Genomic DNA, 16,847 nt, shown 5'->3' on the forward strand with positions numbered 1-16,847 from the left:
GGCTGCTTTTGCACTACAGTGGCAGAGCTGAGTGGCTGCAACAGAGACCAAGTACTGTCTGTTTTTTACGGAACAAGTTTGCTGACCCTCTTCTAACAATAAGAATAATTCATTGTATAACTACAACGCAGTAACAAAATTTAGGAAATTCAACATTGATACAATGTTTTATCTAACATATAGTCCATGTTCAAATTTTATCAGTTCCCAGAATGTGCTCTCAGCAATTCTTTTTTTTTTTTTTTTCCTGATCCCAGGATCAAAAATCATGTGTCATGTCTCAAAATCTAGAACAGTTTCTCAGCTTTTCTTAGTCATTCGTGACAGTGGCACTTTTTGAAGAATTCAGGCCAGTTGTTTTGTAGAATGTCCTCTCCTTTAGTTTTGTCTGATTGTTTCCTCCTGGTCAGATTTGGATTAAACATTTTTGGTAGAAATACTATGTAAGTGATGTTATACCCTCCTTGGTGTATCACATCAGGAGGCACAAGATGCTGGCTTGTCCCATTATTGATGATGTTATGTTAACATTGGTTATTTGGTTAAGGTCATATCTATCAATTGTCTCTCTGTAAAGGTATCTTTAGTTCTTTTGTAATTAATGTGTACTCTGTGGGGAGATACTTTGAGACTATAAATATCCTGTTCTCCAACATATTTGCACCCAGTGGGATGTAGTAGCCACTGATAATTCTAACCAGAGCAAACTACCACCATAGTGACTGCAAAGTGGTAGGTAATCTAACTCTGTCATTATTTCTACATTTATTATTTGACATCTACCATAAGTAAGGTTTCTCTCTTTTCTCTTCCCTCTCCTTATTTATTTGGTTTGTCTTATTTGTATCCGTACAGACTCATGGATTCTTTTTTCATCTGATGTGTTAAAGTCTATTCTTGTCATTATTGATTTTGGTGCTCAAATATATTTTTGATTTGGCCAGTGGAATCCCTTTCAAGCTGGCCTCTGTATCTTTTGACACATCCCCATCAGTTTTTGAGCTCTTTCTTACTTTCTGGCACAGTGTATTCCAGGTTCCCTTTGTTCTTTCCCTGTCCCTACCCTGGATTCAGCCATTTGTCCAGAGAGCCCTAATTCCTTTTACTAGGGAATGATATTTAGAAATTAAGTCCTGGATGTTAGGTGGTGTCACTACTGGAGTGTCACTGCTTCTAGACCCTTTTCAACAGACAGAGCTAAGCAGTAGATTTTATTTAAAAATCATGAGTTCATTCTTCCTCCATGTCTTCTTTCTCCCATGATGAGTACACTGGTTCTACCTTGTGTAAGTTTTAATGTTAAACATTAGACAGCTATTGAAATAAAAATGATAATGTCAATCAACACAGATTGAATAATTTAACATTAGGTTAGCTTTTTTATTTGTGGAATTGGGATTAAATATTTTTCTCCATTGAGAGAAAAGTAGGAATCCTTTTCATTTTCAAAGTATTCTCTTTTTTTTTGCGGTACGCGGGCCTCTCACTGTTGTCGCCTCTCCCGTTGCGGAGCACAGGCTCTGGGACGCGCAGGCTCAGCGGCTGTGGCTCACGGGCCCAGCTGCTCCGCGGCATGTGGGATCTTCCCAGACCGGGGCACGAACCCGTGTACCCTGCATTGGCAGGCGGACTCTCAACCACTGCGCCACCAGGGAAGCCCTCAAAGTATTCTTAAACCATTTGGGAAAAGATTGAGCTGTTTAGCTACATAAAGACGAAAACACCTTTAACAAAAATCCAAGACAAATGGAAACCTGGGAAAACTACTTGCATCATCTGTCAATCAAGAAGCTCTCCTGTATTTGAATTAGAAAAAAGCAAACATCCAAATAGGAAAAAAAAGGCATATAAATAGCCAACCTATCCACACTCATACAAAAAGTGCTGTCGAAACATACTAAAAGATACTTCATTAATGTAGAAATGCAAGTTCAAACAATAAATAACATCTTTTATTTTCACGTTGACTAAGATTAAAATGATAACAGGCTTGGAAAGGCATGGAAAATGTGTACTCTTTATGCTGTAGTGAGAGTATACCTTCTTATAAACTTTCTGGAGGCCATCAGTTTGGCAGTATTTATCAAAATGGAAACTACATGTTCTTTGACCAATTGATTCCACTTACAGAAATTTATCTGAAAGATTCAGTTGGATAAGTGTTTAAGATGTATACCCAGGAGTGTTATTGCAGTGTTGTTTATAATTTTTAAAAGTGGAAATAATCTACACATCTACCAGTAGGGAATAGGTGAGGTAAGTTATGGTATCTTTGTACAAATTATATTATACAGTTTTCAGAAAGGATTAGGTAGATCTATATGTACTGACATTGAAAAACTGTCCATTATGTAAGAGAAGCTGTATCGTAGCACTTTGTGTAGAGTATGAGTCTTTTTATTTAAAAACAATGTGAATATGTACTAAAATATGGTAGGACGTATGCCAAACTCTGTAGTGTTTTTTTGTTTGTTTGTTTTTCGGTACACGGGCCTCTCACTGTTGTGGCCTCTCCCGTTGCGGAGCACAGGCTCTGGACGCGCAGGCTCAGCGGCCATGACTCACGGGCCCAGCCGCTCTGCGGCATGTGGGATCTTCCCGGACTGGGGCACGAACCCGCGTCCCCTGCATCGGCAGGCGGACTCTCAACCACTGCACCACCAGAGAAGCCCTGTAGTGTTTTTGTTTTTTAAAAAATGAGCATATACTGTTTGAGAGGGAAAAATAAATCCTAATTTTTGAGGGAGAGAAGTCACTAGAGTATTAGATACCATCAGATTACTTCATATTTACTTTCTTCCCCCCTTTTTAAAACCTCAACAAATTGGATAATACAGATGTATAACAGATAAAGAGGTACAGTTAAAGGAATTGGTATTAGGCCAATTAAATAACAGCTGAGAGATACAATAATTCAAAATATGAAAATTATATTGACATCTGTAATTATTAAGATTGGATCCATGATTGATCCAGCCTCACATTCTGACCTTGGCATCAAGTGATAATTTATGGGAGAATGCCACATGACTTCAACAGGTTACAGATGTAGGCTTATAATATCCTTATTTTCAAAATCTGTTATGCAAATTTTCTTTGAGTTTATTCAGATTTTATCTCTTGGACATAGTACACATTTTATTCTCTCCAGTCCTAAGCTAAGATTCAACATTCTTATAATTTCAAATGTCCATTATTTAGTAAAGAAGTCTTTGTTTTCTTTATCCTTACTTCTAATGAATGTCTTAACCAAAAATTCCGTCATGAGACAGAAGGTGTCAAGCTCTTTTAACACCCTTACTCCCTAATCAGTACAGAAATCCTTCATAAACCTCAGAGTTTTACTCTTTTTCCCTGGAGCTTGTCCAGCTCCATTATATTTATTTTGAAATACAGTGAGTGGTTTTGGAAAAAGTAGTCCAAATGTAGATGTCCAGTGATTCTTATAAGGGCAAGATACTGCTGTTGCTATACAGTTCCTAGTAGCCAGTGGCCTGCCCCCTACCCTTTGGGCCTGTAATAGCATGTACAATGTAAAATATGAAATAACACAGTTAACTTTTTAGAGCACTTTTTCCTGGTCTTTAATCCTAACCTGTATACAGAGTCCTCTTCATTATTATTTACCCACTTTTACAGCAAAAGAAACAATAGCTTAGAGTAGACTAGAGGTTAAGTAGTTTGCCCATTCTCACACCGCAAGTAAGTGGGGTTCTGCAGGTGACATAGATTGAAGATTCAGGAGTGTATCTTTAGCCTAGATTTCAGCCCTGAGCATCAGCCCTATATATCAAAGCTGCCTGCAGGTCATAGCACCAGAGCAACCCGCGAACATATGGAATTCAACATGCCCCAAATTGAACTCATTTTCCTGTCCCCTTCCCATTATGTTCCCATCTCTAAACAATAAGCTCTGCCATTTTAAAAAAATTGAGATATAATTCACATAACATAAAATTCATCCTCTAAAGTGTACAGTTAGGTGGGTTTTAGTATATTCACAAAGTTATGCAACCATCACCCCATCTAATTCTGTCACATTTTTATCACCCCATACCAATTAGCAGTCACTCCCCAATCCCTTCTGCCAGCCCCTGGCAACCATTAATCTACTTTCTGTCTCTGTGGATTTGCCTGTTCTGAATATTTCATGTAATTGAAATCATACAATATGTGGCCTTTTGTGTCTGGCTTCTTTCATGTAGGATAATATTTTCAAGGTTCATCTATGTTGTCACATGTTTAAATACTTCATTCCTTTTTATGGCTGAATAATACTCTCTTGTATGGATATTTGTTTATGTATTCATCAGTTGATGGGCATTTGGATTGTTTCCTCTTTTTGGCCATTTTGAATGATGCTGCTGTAAACATTGCTGTAAGTGATGTATGAGGGTTGTTCTGTCAGTTTTACCCGTTAAGTATTTCTCAAAACTGTTTAATCTTCTCCATCTTACTGCTTTTGCTGCCTTAGTTCAGGTTCTGTCATTTCTTTTATTTTTTTTATTTTTGGCTGCGTGGGATCTTCCTTGCTGCGCATGGGCTTTCTCTACTTTCGGCGAGCGGGCGCTGCTCTTTGTTGCAGTGCGCGGACTTCTCATTGTGGTGGCTTCTCTTGTTGCGGAGCACGGGCTCTAGGTGCGTGGGCTTCAGTAGTTGTGGCTCGTGGGCTTTAGAGCGCAGGCTCAGTAGTTGTGGCGCACAGGCTTAGTGGCTCCGAGGCATGTGGGATCTTCCCGGACCAGGGCTCGAACCCATGTCCCCTGCATTGGCAGGCAGGTTCTTAACCACTGTTGCCACCAGGGCCAGGTTCTGTAATTTCTTGTAAAAGTTTCCTAAACTCATCTCCCAGCCTCCAGTCTGGTCTCATTTGTCATAATAATGCTAACAGTGGACATTGTTGATCTGATCGTCCCTCCTACTTAAAAATCTTTTAGTGATTTAGTATAAGATGAAGTTCAGAACTTCTTAAGATGGCATATTAGACCCTCCATAAGCTGGCCTCTGCTTGATGGTGCAGTTTCAGTTCTACTTACCTATAATCCCTCTAAGCTAAAATTGTGTTGAACTTCTTGGTTCCATGTATTCAACATGCTGTTTCCTGGTTTTGTGCATTCTCTTTGCTCCTTCCTGCCTGGAGTGGCCCTCCTGTCTTTCTTAATTCATACAAGCAAAGTTGATGTCTTCTCCTGTTTGTCACCATTGTACTTTGTTCTCCATAAGGTGTTGCATTTATTTCATTGTGTTTAAATTACTTGTTTACATTCATATCTCTTCCACCAGACCTAGCTCTTTGAGGTTAGAAACTATAATGCCTGGCACAGTATATGACATCCAGAAGATTTTTACTAAGTGTTCCTGTGATGCAAGGGAGAATAGAGTAGGTAGGTGGGAATGAACTAACAAATAAGCCGGTGCTTATATATCCCCAATTCCTTGTTTCTTCCCTATTATAATTCTAACATACTGGGCTATTGTACATGTTTTTAGCTGTCTTTGAGAACTAGCTGTGTACAACAACTTTTGATGGTTTGTAACCAATAGTGTAACACATCATTCTGTGATAGATTCAAATAATCTTTTAGAAGAGTAACAAAATATTTGAGCATTAAGAGGGTAAAAGTAAGTTTTTTCCTATAGGTGTTATTTAGCAGTACATGAAAAATACTTACAATAACACATTAAGAAAATCTTACAAACATTTCAAAAGTAAATCCTCAAATAATACTTCAGCTGACATTTCCAGCAGTCCTGTTCATATTTACAAGAGCATCTGATGGAATCAGCAGCATGAAGATGGATATTAAATGGGATAAGGCTTGTAATATGCTTATCACAATATAAATTGGCATATAAATAAGGGCTCAGTAAATGTTGGCTGTCATAATTACTATTAATAGTAATATGGTTACTTTTAGTAAAAGGTCCTAATTTCTTTAGTTTTTTGTTTGTTTGTTTGTTTTACTATACTATGTCTTCCCATGACAGGATTAACTTTAACTGCCTGAGTTGGAAAACTAAATTGAATATGTTGACATATGAACATACTGAGTAACTTGGTTACTGTTAATTATAATAGAAAAATGACAAAATGATGTCCTGGTCAGTGAGTGTATCTCATTCTCGAAAGATATAGTCTTAACTTTCGAAGTCCTCCATTGGGTCTGCAGATGAGTTTCTGTACATAAAACAACACTTGAAGGCATGTTAATAAATTGGAAAACACTTAAAAAATTAAGCCAGTACAAAAAAGACAAAAATTCCAAATGGGCAAAGGACACAGGTAATGGGAATAAATATGAAAAAGAAAAACTATGTAACATTACTAGTCCTCAAAGAAATAGATATTAAAACAATAGGATTTTTGGTCTAACAAGCTGACAAAAATAAAAATATGAAACCTATTGTTGAGTGAGTGGTGATGGAATGGGTACACCCTTAATGCCGTATGGAAAAGTAATACCATAAGCGTCATGTGCGCCCCAAACCAGGTTTTCCCTATCTTAACATTCTGCCACATTTGCTTTAGATCCTTTTTTCTTTTTCAAGATATAAAACTTAATACAGTTAAAGGCCTCCGTGTTTTCTGTAAGCTTATTCTCTTCCTTCCCCAAAATGTTTAAAAATCTCTATATATTTTGTTTATATTTTGACATTAATAGTAATTAAAATTTTTAATATTATATAAAACTTGCTTGGATACATTTATTAAAATACTTTTAATGTATAATTTAAAATTTACAGCTTCATTGTTTTAATATAATTTATAATATCTTATACTTGTGTTTATTTTTACAGTGTCTGCATATATTTACATTGAATGGGTTTATTCATTTCTTCAACAGACAGTACTGATTACCTGCTGTGTTTAAGACTGACACACAGGGTGCATAGTGGTGAGCAAAACAGATGTGAGCCCTACCATCATGGAGTTTAAAGCCAAGTAGGGGGTATAGACTTGAACAATTACACATAAATACATAGTTACAAATTATAATAGGATCACCAGCTGCTATGTGGAGAAGAGACTAGGAAGCAGTTGCAGGAGATTGCATGAGACAGTCACATTGGACTAGGGTGATGGTGGTGAGTGCTTGGATTTGGAGTATGTTTTGAAAATAGATAAACGGCATAAGATTGTGGGTATTAAGCGCCTATGTAATTTTTTTTTATGGTATGATGATTTAGGATGCCATGTTAAGTATATCTCCATTTTAGCTGTCGTTTTAAAAAAATAAACCATAGTTTCTTAGCATCTCTTACCAGAAGTGGCATCACTGTGTCAAAGGCTATGAACATTGGTATGGCTCTTGATAAGTAATGTACTTGCTTTCCAAAAGGATTGTACCTGTTACTGTATCACCAGAAATGCTTGACTTCTATGTTTAACTTTTGCCAGCATAGTGTACTTCATTTAGAAAAGTTTTTTTTTTGCGGTACGCAGGCCTCTCACTGCTGTGGCCTCTCCCGTTGCGGAGCACAGGCTCCGGACGCGCAGGCTCAGCGGCCGTGGCTCCGCGGCATGTGGGATCTTCCCGGACAGGGGCACGAACCCGTGTTCCCTGCATCGGCAGGCGGACTCTCAACCACTGCGCCACCAGGGAAGCCCTAGAAAAGTTTTGGGTTTTTTTTTTCCTACTACTTCAGTAAATTAAAATAGTACTTTAGTTGGGAGTAAGGGGAAATCTATGGAATAACTTTCCTTCATTTAATATTTTATTATGTTGAGTTAGTTTTTAAGTGGCTTTCTTTTATCCTAGTGTCCAAAGGATGTTAGTAACCTATGTATCTGATCTAAAAGTGTATTCTGTTTGAAAGGCTGGAAATAATACTAATTAAAAATGTAAAGTCTTGGTTCTTTTCTTGCTGTCTTTAACTAGTTTCATTGTGGAATTTATGTGGTTTTAAACTGGTTAGGCTTTGATAACCTGTACTTTCTCAGTGATGATTTTTTTTAAAATATAAAAGGAATAATATATGTTGAGAGTACTTTAGATTTGTGGTAAGGTATTAGCTTAGAGCAGGGGTTGGCAAAATGTAAAGGGTCAATTGGGTCTTTGTCACATAATCTTTGTTGTTGTTGTTTTTTAAACAACCATTTAAAAACTGTTCTTGGCTCATAGACCATACAAAAACAGGTGGGCAGGATTTGGCCTGTGGGCCACAGTTTGCTGTACCCTTATTTAGGCTCTCGTGTTGGGAAAGATTCTGCATTGATGCATACATTTTTTTCTACTTCCATATACTTTTTTTCTTCTGGCTAAACAAAATCTTTAGTACTTACATATCATTTTTGTTGTGCTTGCTGTCTGCTTTGTCTTAAAACCTGTCATTTCTTTTCAGATCAGATCTCACCATTTAACACTTTTGTTCTTAAGTTTTTATCAAGTTGCACTGCCTTTTTATATAGCTCAGTGACTAATTATGCTTCTAAGGATGACTGTAGTTAAAATTGGGGGCTTCCCTGGTGGCGCAATGGCTAAGAAGCTGCCTGCCAATGCGGGGGACATGGGTTCGAGCCCTGGTCCGGGAAGATCCCACATGCCATGGAGCAACTAAGCCCGTGCGCCACAACTACTGAGCCTGCGCTCTAGAGCCCGTGAGCCACAGCTACTGAAGCCCGTGCGCCTAGAGCCCGTGCTCCACAACAAGAGAAGCCACTGCAATGAGAAGTGCGTGGACCACAACGAAGAGCAGCCCCTGCTCGCCATAACTAGAGAAAGCCTGTGCACAGCAACAGAGACCCAGTACAGCCAAAAATAAATAAATAAAATAAGTAAATTTATTAAAAAAAAAAAAGAAATGCAAATAAATAAATAAATAAAATTAACTTGGGAAATACTGAATTTTTAACCTAAACTTGTTATTTGTAATCAGCATATTCTTCCTCATTGTTTATAGGCACGTTGTAGATTACGTTTTTTCAATAACAGAATGTGACTCAGAATTTTGCTTTCAATATCTTTGGGGTTTAGAAGGGAAAAGTTAATAGGAGTGAATAGGGACTTCTTTCCCAGTTTTCAGTCCCTTTGATGGAGTGTTCATCATGGGAACATGCTATGAAATGCATGCAGAAACTACTAATATTTCACAGTGTATACTTTTGAAACCCAAAGTGTTTGAAAATTTTTTAAATGGGAGTTCACTGAGGTATACATCTTAGAGGCGATACCTGTGGGCACATGTGCGTAATCCTCCAGCCACACCTTAGGTATAGATTTGTGTGGCTCCAGAAGCTAGTCTTTAATTTCATTGTTGATAGAAAATTTTAAAGATTAAAGAAACCATTAACCATAAGGTTAACTTCAGCTAGTACTGGTAAGTGAAGAATGCGAGGTGACAGCAGTAGGTGAGGAAAAGTCTTCCGTCTGTTTCACATGTGCCGTAGCCACACCTGGGTAATGAATGGACTGACTCCAAGAAACTGTGCTTTGCTCTCAATTCCTGCTCTTTCATTCTACTCCAAAAACAATGGTTTTCAATTTATAATATACAGGAGTTCTTTCAAGGATCAATAGTTAATTAAAGGAATAGGCTAAAATAAAATGTCAACCAAATGTTCAAATCTTTAGTCAAGAGCTTCTTGTTTAGAAAATTAAATATCTATCCTTTTTTTTCTGACTGTTGAGATAATTGGTTTTTATTATAGAAAATTTGGAAAATACAGTTTACTTTAAACGATAAGCATGAGATCATTCTAATATGGTAATCTTTCACACTTTTTAAAATTAAAAAGCAAAGAAAGAAATACATTTAAAATAATATCTATTACCACAAAAAACGGTAAGCAAGAGCTCAATTATTTCTTAGATTAATTATCTCCATCAGAGACATACCCTTCGTTAACATTTTGATGTACATACCACCACAAGTTTTCTAATATATGTACATACAAGATACATTTATACAGATGTGCAGAGATATTTTATTGGGATCATGCTACATGTGTATCTTTGTATTCTCCTTATGCTGTGAACAGTTTTCAAACACTTTTCCAAAAACATGATTTTCCATGACCATTTTTTTAATGATAGATTGGTCTGTGAAGTAATTCATGAACTAAGGGTGGAACAATAAGAAACAGTGTCCTTGGGCTTATACTTTATACCCATTATTAGCCCTGCCTCTGACTCCATGACTTCACCTTGCACCAGCCCTTTTCCTTATTTTTTGAAGCCTATTTTGGCAGACAGTATGTGAAATCTTTTAGGCGTGAGTATTAATCAAAAGTCAGAGGAAAATAAGATTTTCATTTCAAGATTCAGTTATGTCACCTACCTTCTTTCCTTTACACCATCTTGGAGTTGCATGGTCTCTAAGATATCCATCTCTTTCTCTCTCCTTCAACCACTCCCTCTCTTTTTACTAGAGGTCTCACAGAATTTGCAGACAGAACAATCATTCTCTTTAGCATTATCATAGTATCTATCTGGCTGTTAAATATTGTTCCTAGGACTGCAGAAATGGATTAAATAAGGGCACTAAAATTCTCCGTATTGACCATTCTCTTATGTATTCCTTTGACTATAAATAAAATAGATGCATGACACTTTTGTAAGTTGCTTGATTTTTCTTGCCACCTAAATCATCCAGAATAATAGGAGTTGGTAGAGCTATCCCATTTTGTAAAAATTATTTTCCTTTACAGAGAATTTGGGTCTTTTTGTTATTAATCTATGCACTTGCATTGTTGAATCTCTGTGTAACACCTTTTTAAAAAAAAAAAAACCTTTTTTTAAACTGTGGTAAGATACACATAAAATTTATCATTGCCTTTTTTTTTTTTTGCGGTACGCGGGCCTCTCACTGTTGTGGCCTCTCCCGTTGCGGAGCACAGGCTCTGGACGCGCAGGCTCAGTGGCCATGGCTCACGGGCCCAGCCGCTCCGCGGCATGTGGGATCTTCCCGGACTGGGGCACGAACCTGTGTCCCCTGCATCGGCAGGCGGACTCCCAACCACTGCGCCACCAGGGAAGCCCTATCATTGCCATTTTTAAGTGTACAGTTTAGTGGCATTAAGTAAGTTCACGATATTGGACAACCATTAGCTCTGTCTGTTTCCAGAACTTTTTCATCATCCCAAACTGAAACTCTGTGTCCATTAAACAACAATTCTCCAACTCCCCTCTCCTCAGCCCCAGGTAACCGCTATTTTATTTTTTGTCTCGGTGACTTTACCTATTCTAGGTATCTCAGTATAAGTGGAATCACAGAATGTTTGTCTTGTTGTGTCAGACTTATTTCACTTAGCATAATGTTTTCAAGGTTCATCCATGTTGTGGACTGTATCATTTCATTCCTTTTTATGGCTGAACAATATTCTACTGCGTGTGTGCGTGCCCCCCCATTTTGTTTATCCATTCATCTGTTTAATGAACACTTGGGTTGCTTCTGCGTTTTAGCTATTATAAATAATGGTTCTCTGACCATTGGCATACAAGTGTCTGAGTTTCTGCTTTCGGTTTATATACCTAGGAATGGAATTGCTGGATCCAGTTTCCTCTGCACCCTCACTGGCACTCGTTATTTTCCTTTTTTTAAAAACAATAGTCAACCTAATGGGTGTGAAGTTGTAGCTCATTGTGGTTTTGATTTGCAATTCCTGAATGATGTTGAGCATCTTTTCATGTGCTTATTGGCCATTTGTGTATTTTCTTTGGAGACCTGTCTATTCTTGTACTTTGTCCAATTTTGAATTGGGTTGTTTTTTGGTTCTTAAGTCGTGTCTAACACCTTTTTAGAAGTAAAAGGTGCACCGTAATAACCCAGACTGTGTTTCTCCCTTCTCAGGATTCCTACAGAAAACAAGTAGTAATTGATGGAGAAACCTGTCTCTTGGATATTCTCGACACAGCAGGTCAAGAGGAGTACAGTGCAATGAGGGACCAGTACATGAGGACTGGGGAGGGCTTTCTTTGTGTATTTGCCATAAATAATACTAAATCATTTGAAGATATTCACCATTATAGGTGGGTTTAAGTTGAATAAAATAAGTTGACATTGAGGAGTAATTGTATCTTCCATTTATTGAGTCTGCTAACTGCCATGCACAAATTTGCACAAATTAAATTTTAAAATAATTTTTGTTAGGTAGGTAATATCCCTGATTTACAAGTGAAATTCTTAAGGATTAGAGCAGTTGAGCAACTTGTTCCAGATCACCTAGTAGTAGTGCTAGAATTGGAAGGTAGGCCTGGTTGAGAAGGCTTTAAGCTAGATCCATCATGAAAATGAAAACCATGAACAAAAATGTGAAAAGGCAATTGAGATGGCACCACGCAAATAGCCTTAAAAATAACTCTGTGTAGTGTAGAATTTCTTGGAATCAGATAAATGTTGGCCTTAGATAATTAAGGAAAAAACACAACTCTGAAGTTACAAGATTGAAGTATTAGAGCAATACAGTTTTTAAAGAATCTCGACAAATTTGCATAAAAGCGACTATTATTAAAATGTTCCTATAGAAATCAAAATCTTTCCACTTGGTGCTCTCTTTTTTAAGAATGAAGGTAAAGCATTATGTTAATGTTGTAACTCATATTTTTATAAAAACATTATATGTGTACATTTAACAACGTATATAGTATATGTTTCTAAGATTATAATTTTAAAAATTAGTCCTCGCACTTTTTTGGCCTAGAATTTTTCAATATTTCTGTTTTATTGTAACCTACGTGCATATGAACCTACTAGATTGTAGTTTTACTATATTTCTAGGTATTTGATCTTTTAAGAGACATAGAAGTTCTCTGTTTAGGATAGAGAAAAATAACTAGGAGGAGGAGAAAGGAAAATTTGGTGTAATGGGAACTAGGAATTACATTAAAAGTCTTTTAACCATATTTTATGAGACAAAGTTATAAATAGTTTTTGAAAGATTTTTGTTACTAATTCCTCTGATGTAACTTTTTTTTTCCTCCCCAGAGAACAAATAAAAAGAGTTAAAGACTCTGAAGATGTACCTATGGTTCTAGTAGGAAATAAATGTGATTTGCCTTCTAGAACAGTAGACACAAAACAGGCTCAGGACTTAGCAAGAAGTTATGGAATTCCTTTTATTGAAACATCTGCAAAGACAAGACAGGTAAGTAAAATTGTAATAAATACAAATCTATTCTCTCAAACTATATCAAGTGATTTTAATCATTAATCACTATTTACTAATATATATTCTAATAATGTCATTTTGGGAGCAGGAGGGCATGAATATTAATAAATGTACATACCTGATAGCATAACTTTTATATCAGTTGATGTAATTTATCAGTTTTCTTCCATTATAGTAAAATAGGAAATATAACAATATTTACTTGGTAAATGTTCTCTTAAGGATATGAGAGGGCAACACTTCTTATTCCAGTGTCCTGTTATCTTTGGCTTTGGCTTTTTTCTACGTTGAACAGTTCAGCACATGTTATAGTCAGGATTCGAGAAACGTGGGAATTTTATTTTTTACTGTTTTATTTATAAAGTCAAAGAACAGGGAAACAAATTTTGAGTTTCCTATTTTTGAAGTGCTTTTAAGAGTATTATGTCATATGTTTCTAGATTAAATTTTGTTGTATTTGAAGAATTTTACTTAGAATTTTTTTTTAAAGGATATATTTTTCAGGAAAGCTTTTATTAAAGCAAGAGAATATTTAAAAAGTAAATAGAAATTCTCAGTTATTCATTTACTGTGTTCTGAGAAAAAAATAACACCAGATTGATCCTGAATTTCGTTTCAGAAACTATTTTAAAAGTAACTTTTTCTCTAGGTAAAATAAAATAATTGATATTATTTAGCCTTATTTCTATGAAATAAGAGTTTAACATATAGAAAAAATGAATTCCTAGAAAGGAAAATATAAGGTTATGATGGAATATTAATATGTTCCATACAAGATGAACATTTGTTTGGGGCCTTGTCTGGTTATTTGTACCTATGAGCCCAGAAAACCAATTTCATGGAATTTAACTTTATAATGCTAGAAGTTAAGAAGAGTGATGAACAACTTATTACATGGTTAAACCTGTAAAAACACCTTCTAGACCTTTCACTGAATTTTGTAAAGGGGTAAAAATTTAAAAGTAAACCATCATTCAGCTAGTATATATGTCTATTTCCCTAGTGGAAGATCATACTTACCACTTTCTGGTTGTACAAATTTGGTACACAGTGAAAAAAACAATGAATTCTGTTTTAAGTCTTTGTTTTGGGATTAAAAGCTGAATTAGAATAGTTTTTGACCATAATACAGATGATCTTATTCTAAAACCTGATTTATAAGTTAAAGAAATACTTGGTGTATACATTACTTCACTTTACTTTGGAGGAATTAAGATTTCATTCATATCATTCCCAGGTCCCAAAGACTGGGAAGAGGTTTGGTTTTTGTCGTCTTTGTTGGTCTTCTCTGACCGTACTCCTTGATTTCCCTTGGGAGGTACTCAGAAAACATGATTATAATATTATAACTTTTTTTTCCCATTTTTGTATGAAACATTTTCAGATATAAAATTGAAGGAATTTTATGGAAAACATTTGCAAACCTACTACCTAGATTATACTGTTAACAGTTTATTAACTTGTATTAGTTGTAACTTTTAAAGTATACATTTTAGACTAGTGGACACATTAGTTTACACTGTACAAAGAAAAGAAAAACTCTAAGACTTTGCCTGATGTTGTAAAGGGTTGCAAATAAAGCAGTGCTTCTCATACTTTAATATGCACAAGAATCAACTGGGCTTCTTACTCAAATCCAGATTCTAATTCTGAATTAGAATTAGGGTCTAGGTTGGAACCTGTGATTCTGCATTTTTACAAGCTCTCGGGTGATGCTGACTTTGGTACATGGACCACATTTGGAGTAGAAAGGTAATAAAGGACAGTAAGAGGAAGTCTTGTTATTTCTGCAGTGTTGCCCTCCACTCTCATTTGATAAGAGCCTAAAATAATAGCTCTGTCTTCTTTCCTTGTTGTATGGTTACTATCTCAGAAGTACTGTTGATTCTTAAGTGTTTGACATTAATGCTTTAATATACCACAGCATTCATAACTAATCTAGAAAACTACCTAGTTTCCTTTTAAATAGATTTTTAGGTTTTATACTGGTTTGGGGGGGCGGTTGGGGGGTGTTGGATAGGGAAGGGGATGTAGTGTGTGTGATACCAAATGGATTAACCTAAATTTGCTTTGTAGACATTTTTATGGATCATCCAGAAAAAATATACAGTGATATAATATAAAGGAATACTTGTACTTTATTTCTTAACCTTCTAGCACTCAGCTTTTCTTATATTTATGTCCTGTTTTATTGATATCGTTATGTAATTTATGTTGCTAAACTATAACTTAGACATTTAGTTTCCTAGATACTTGATTTCTCTTTATTACATGGACTTGTTGATTTGCCTTTCAAAAGTTTATTCATCTTTCTCTGTTGAAATTAATTTGACATTTGCATGCTTTTAGAAGACTTTAAAGAATTATTCCAAGTAACTGAGAAAATGAAATATGTAAATTTTCATAACTTTTAATTTACCTCCAGTTATTGTGAAAATTTGAAGCCCTATTTTCTGCAGAGGGTTTTGTTACTCATCTGCTATTACTTATTTATTATTTGAACAAAATGAATATGCATATCCTTGTTGTATTTTATCAGCAGCTACTCGCTTCATGCCCTAAGTTTTGGTCTTGAGCACGAACCTAAAACACAAACAACAAAAATTATATTCAGACATTCATTTAGAACTTTCATAGATATAAGTCAGGGGCTGGCAAACTTTTTCTGCAAAGGGCCAGATGATAAATATTTTAGGCTTTGTGGGCCACAGGTGGTATCAGTTGCATTTTTTTTTTCTTACAACCCTTTAAAAAAGGGAAAATCACTCAGCTTGTGGGCAGTACAAAAATATAGGCTGTGGCTGCATTGGGTTTGTGGGTTGTAGTGTGCTGACCAACTTGTAGTGTGCTGACCATTGATTCTCTGGGGAAACTGTATTCTTTGGCTAGACATAAGAAGTTAGGTCAGACTTTCAACTTAAATTTTACAAGCTAACATTAGGAATTTTAAAGTAAAATTTATTCTGTGAAAGAGAAAGAGGAATTTTACTCTAGTCTTTTTACAGGTAAGGGTTGTAGGCTATATATTTTACCAACTTAATTACTTTCTTATTTTAAAAAGCCCATTTTATGGCTAGAATACAGTGAATTTTATATATATATATATATATATATATATTTTTTTTTTTTTTTTTTTTTTTTTGCGGTATGCGGGCCTCTTACTGTCGTGGCCTCTCCCGTTGCGGACGTGCAGGCTCAGCGGCCATGGCTCACGGGCCCAGCCGCTCCGCGGCATGTGGGATCTTCCTGGACCGGGGCACGAACCCACGTCCCCTGCATCGGCAGGCGGACTCCCAACCACTACGCCACCTGGGAAGCCCTGAATTATATTTTTAACTATCATTTTAGTCCACATCTGAAAGGCCAAAGTAGTTTTTATTTTCTGCAAGTATGCTGTATGTGGTCCCTGTGTTCCTAGTGTATAAAGGCTGCTACCTAGGTCACATCTATCTGGGCAGTTAGTAATTGACATATTTTTCTGGCCTCTTTGGGCAGTATATGGCTGTGTTTGCAAAGGCTGTTGAAACCAAAACATTGACACCGTGGTAATCAGCTGTGTGTTTTCCAGTCTGCTAAAATCAAAAGTGGGGATCATTCAGTAAAACAGATGACAAAAGCAGAATTCTCTGAGTATCTGCTACTCCTGATTCAGCTTTTTTGCTTTCTGGAGGTCTCAATTTGAGCATAATGTGAAAATTTGTTTTATGAACTTAAAAATGTTGAGTATTTAATTTTCCGG

General features: G+C 36.1%; 1 protein-coding gene across 1 annotated transcript in view; it reads left to right on the forward strand.

Moving 5' to 3' along the window:
• KRAS (KRAS proto-oncogene, GTPase) overlaps positions 1-16,847 on the forward strand; it is a 38,688-nt gene that overhangs the window by 9,510 nt on the left and 12,331 nt on the right. Inside the window, exons 3-4 of the mRNA XM_060166718.1 lie at positions 11,791-11,969; positions 12,925-13,084. Of these exons, the coding sequence (XP_060022701.1) occupies positions 11,791-11,969; positions 12,925-13,084 (339 nt within the window). The remainder of the gene's footprint in view (positions 1-11,790; positions 11,970-12,924; positions 13,085-16,847) is intronic.

This window comes from Lagenorhynchus albirostris, chromosome 11, assembly GCF_949774975.1.
Source record: "Lagenorhynchus albirostris chromosome 11, mLagAlb1.1, whole genome shotgun sequence".
NCBI lineage: Eukaryota > Metazoa > Chordata > Mammalia > Artiodactyla > Delphinidae > Lagenorhynchus > Lagenorhynchus albirostris.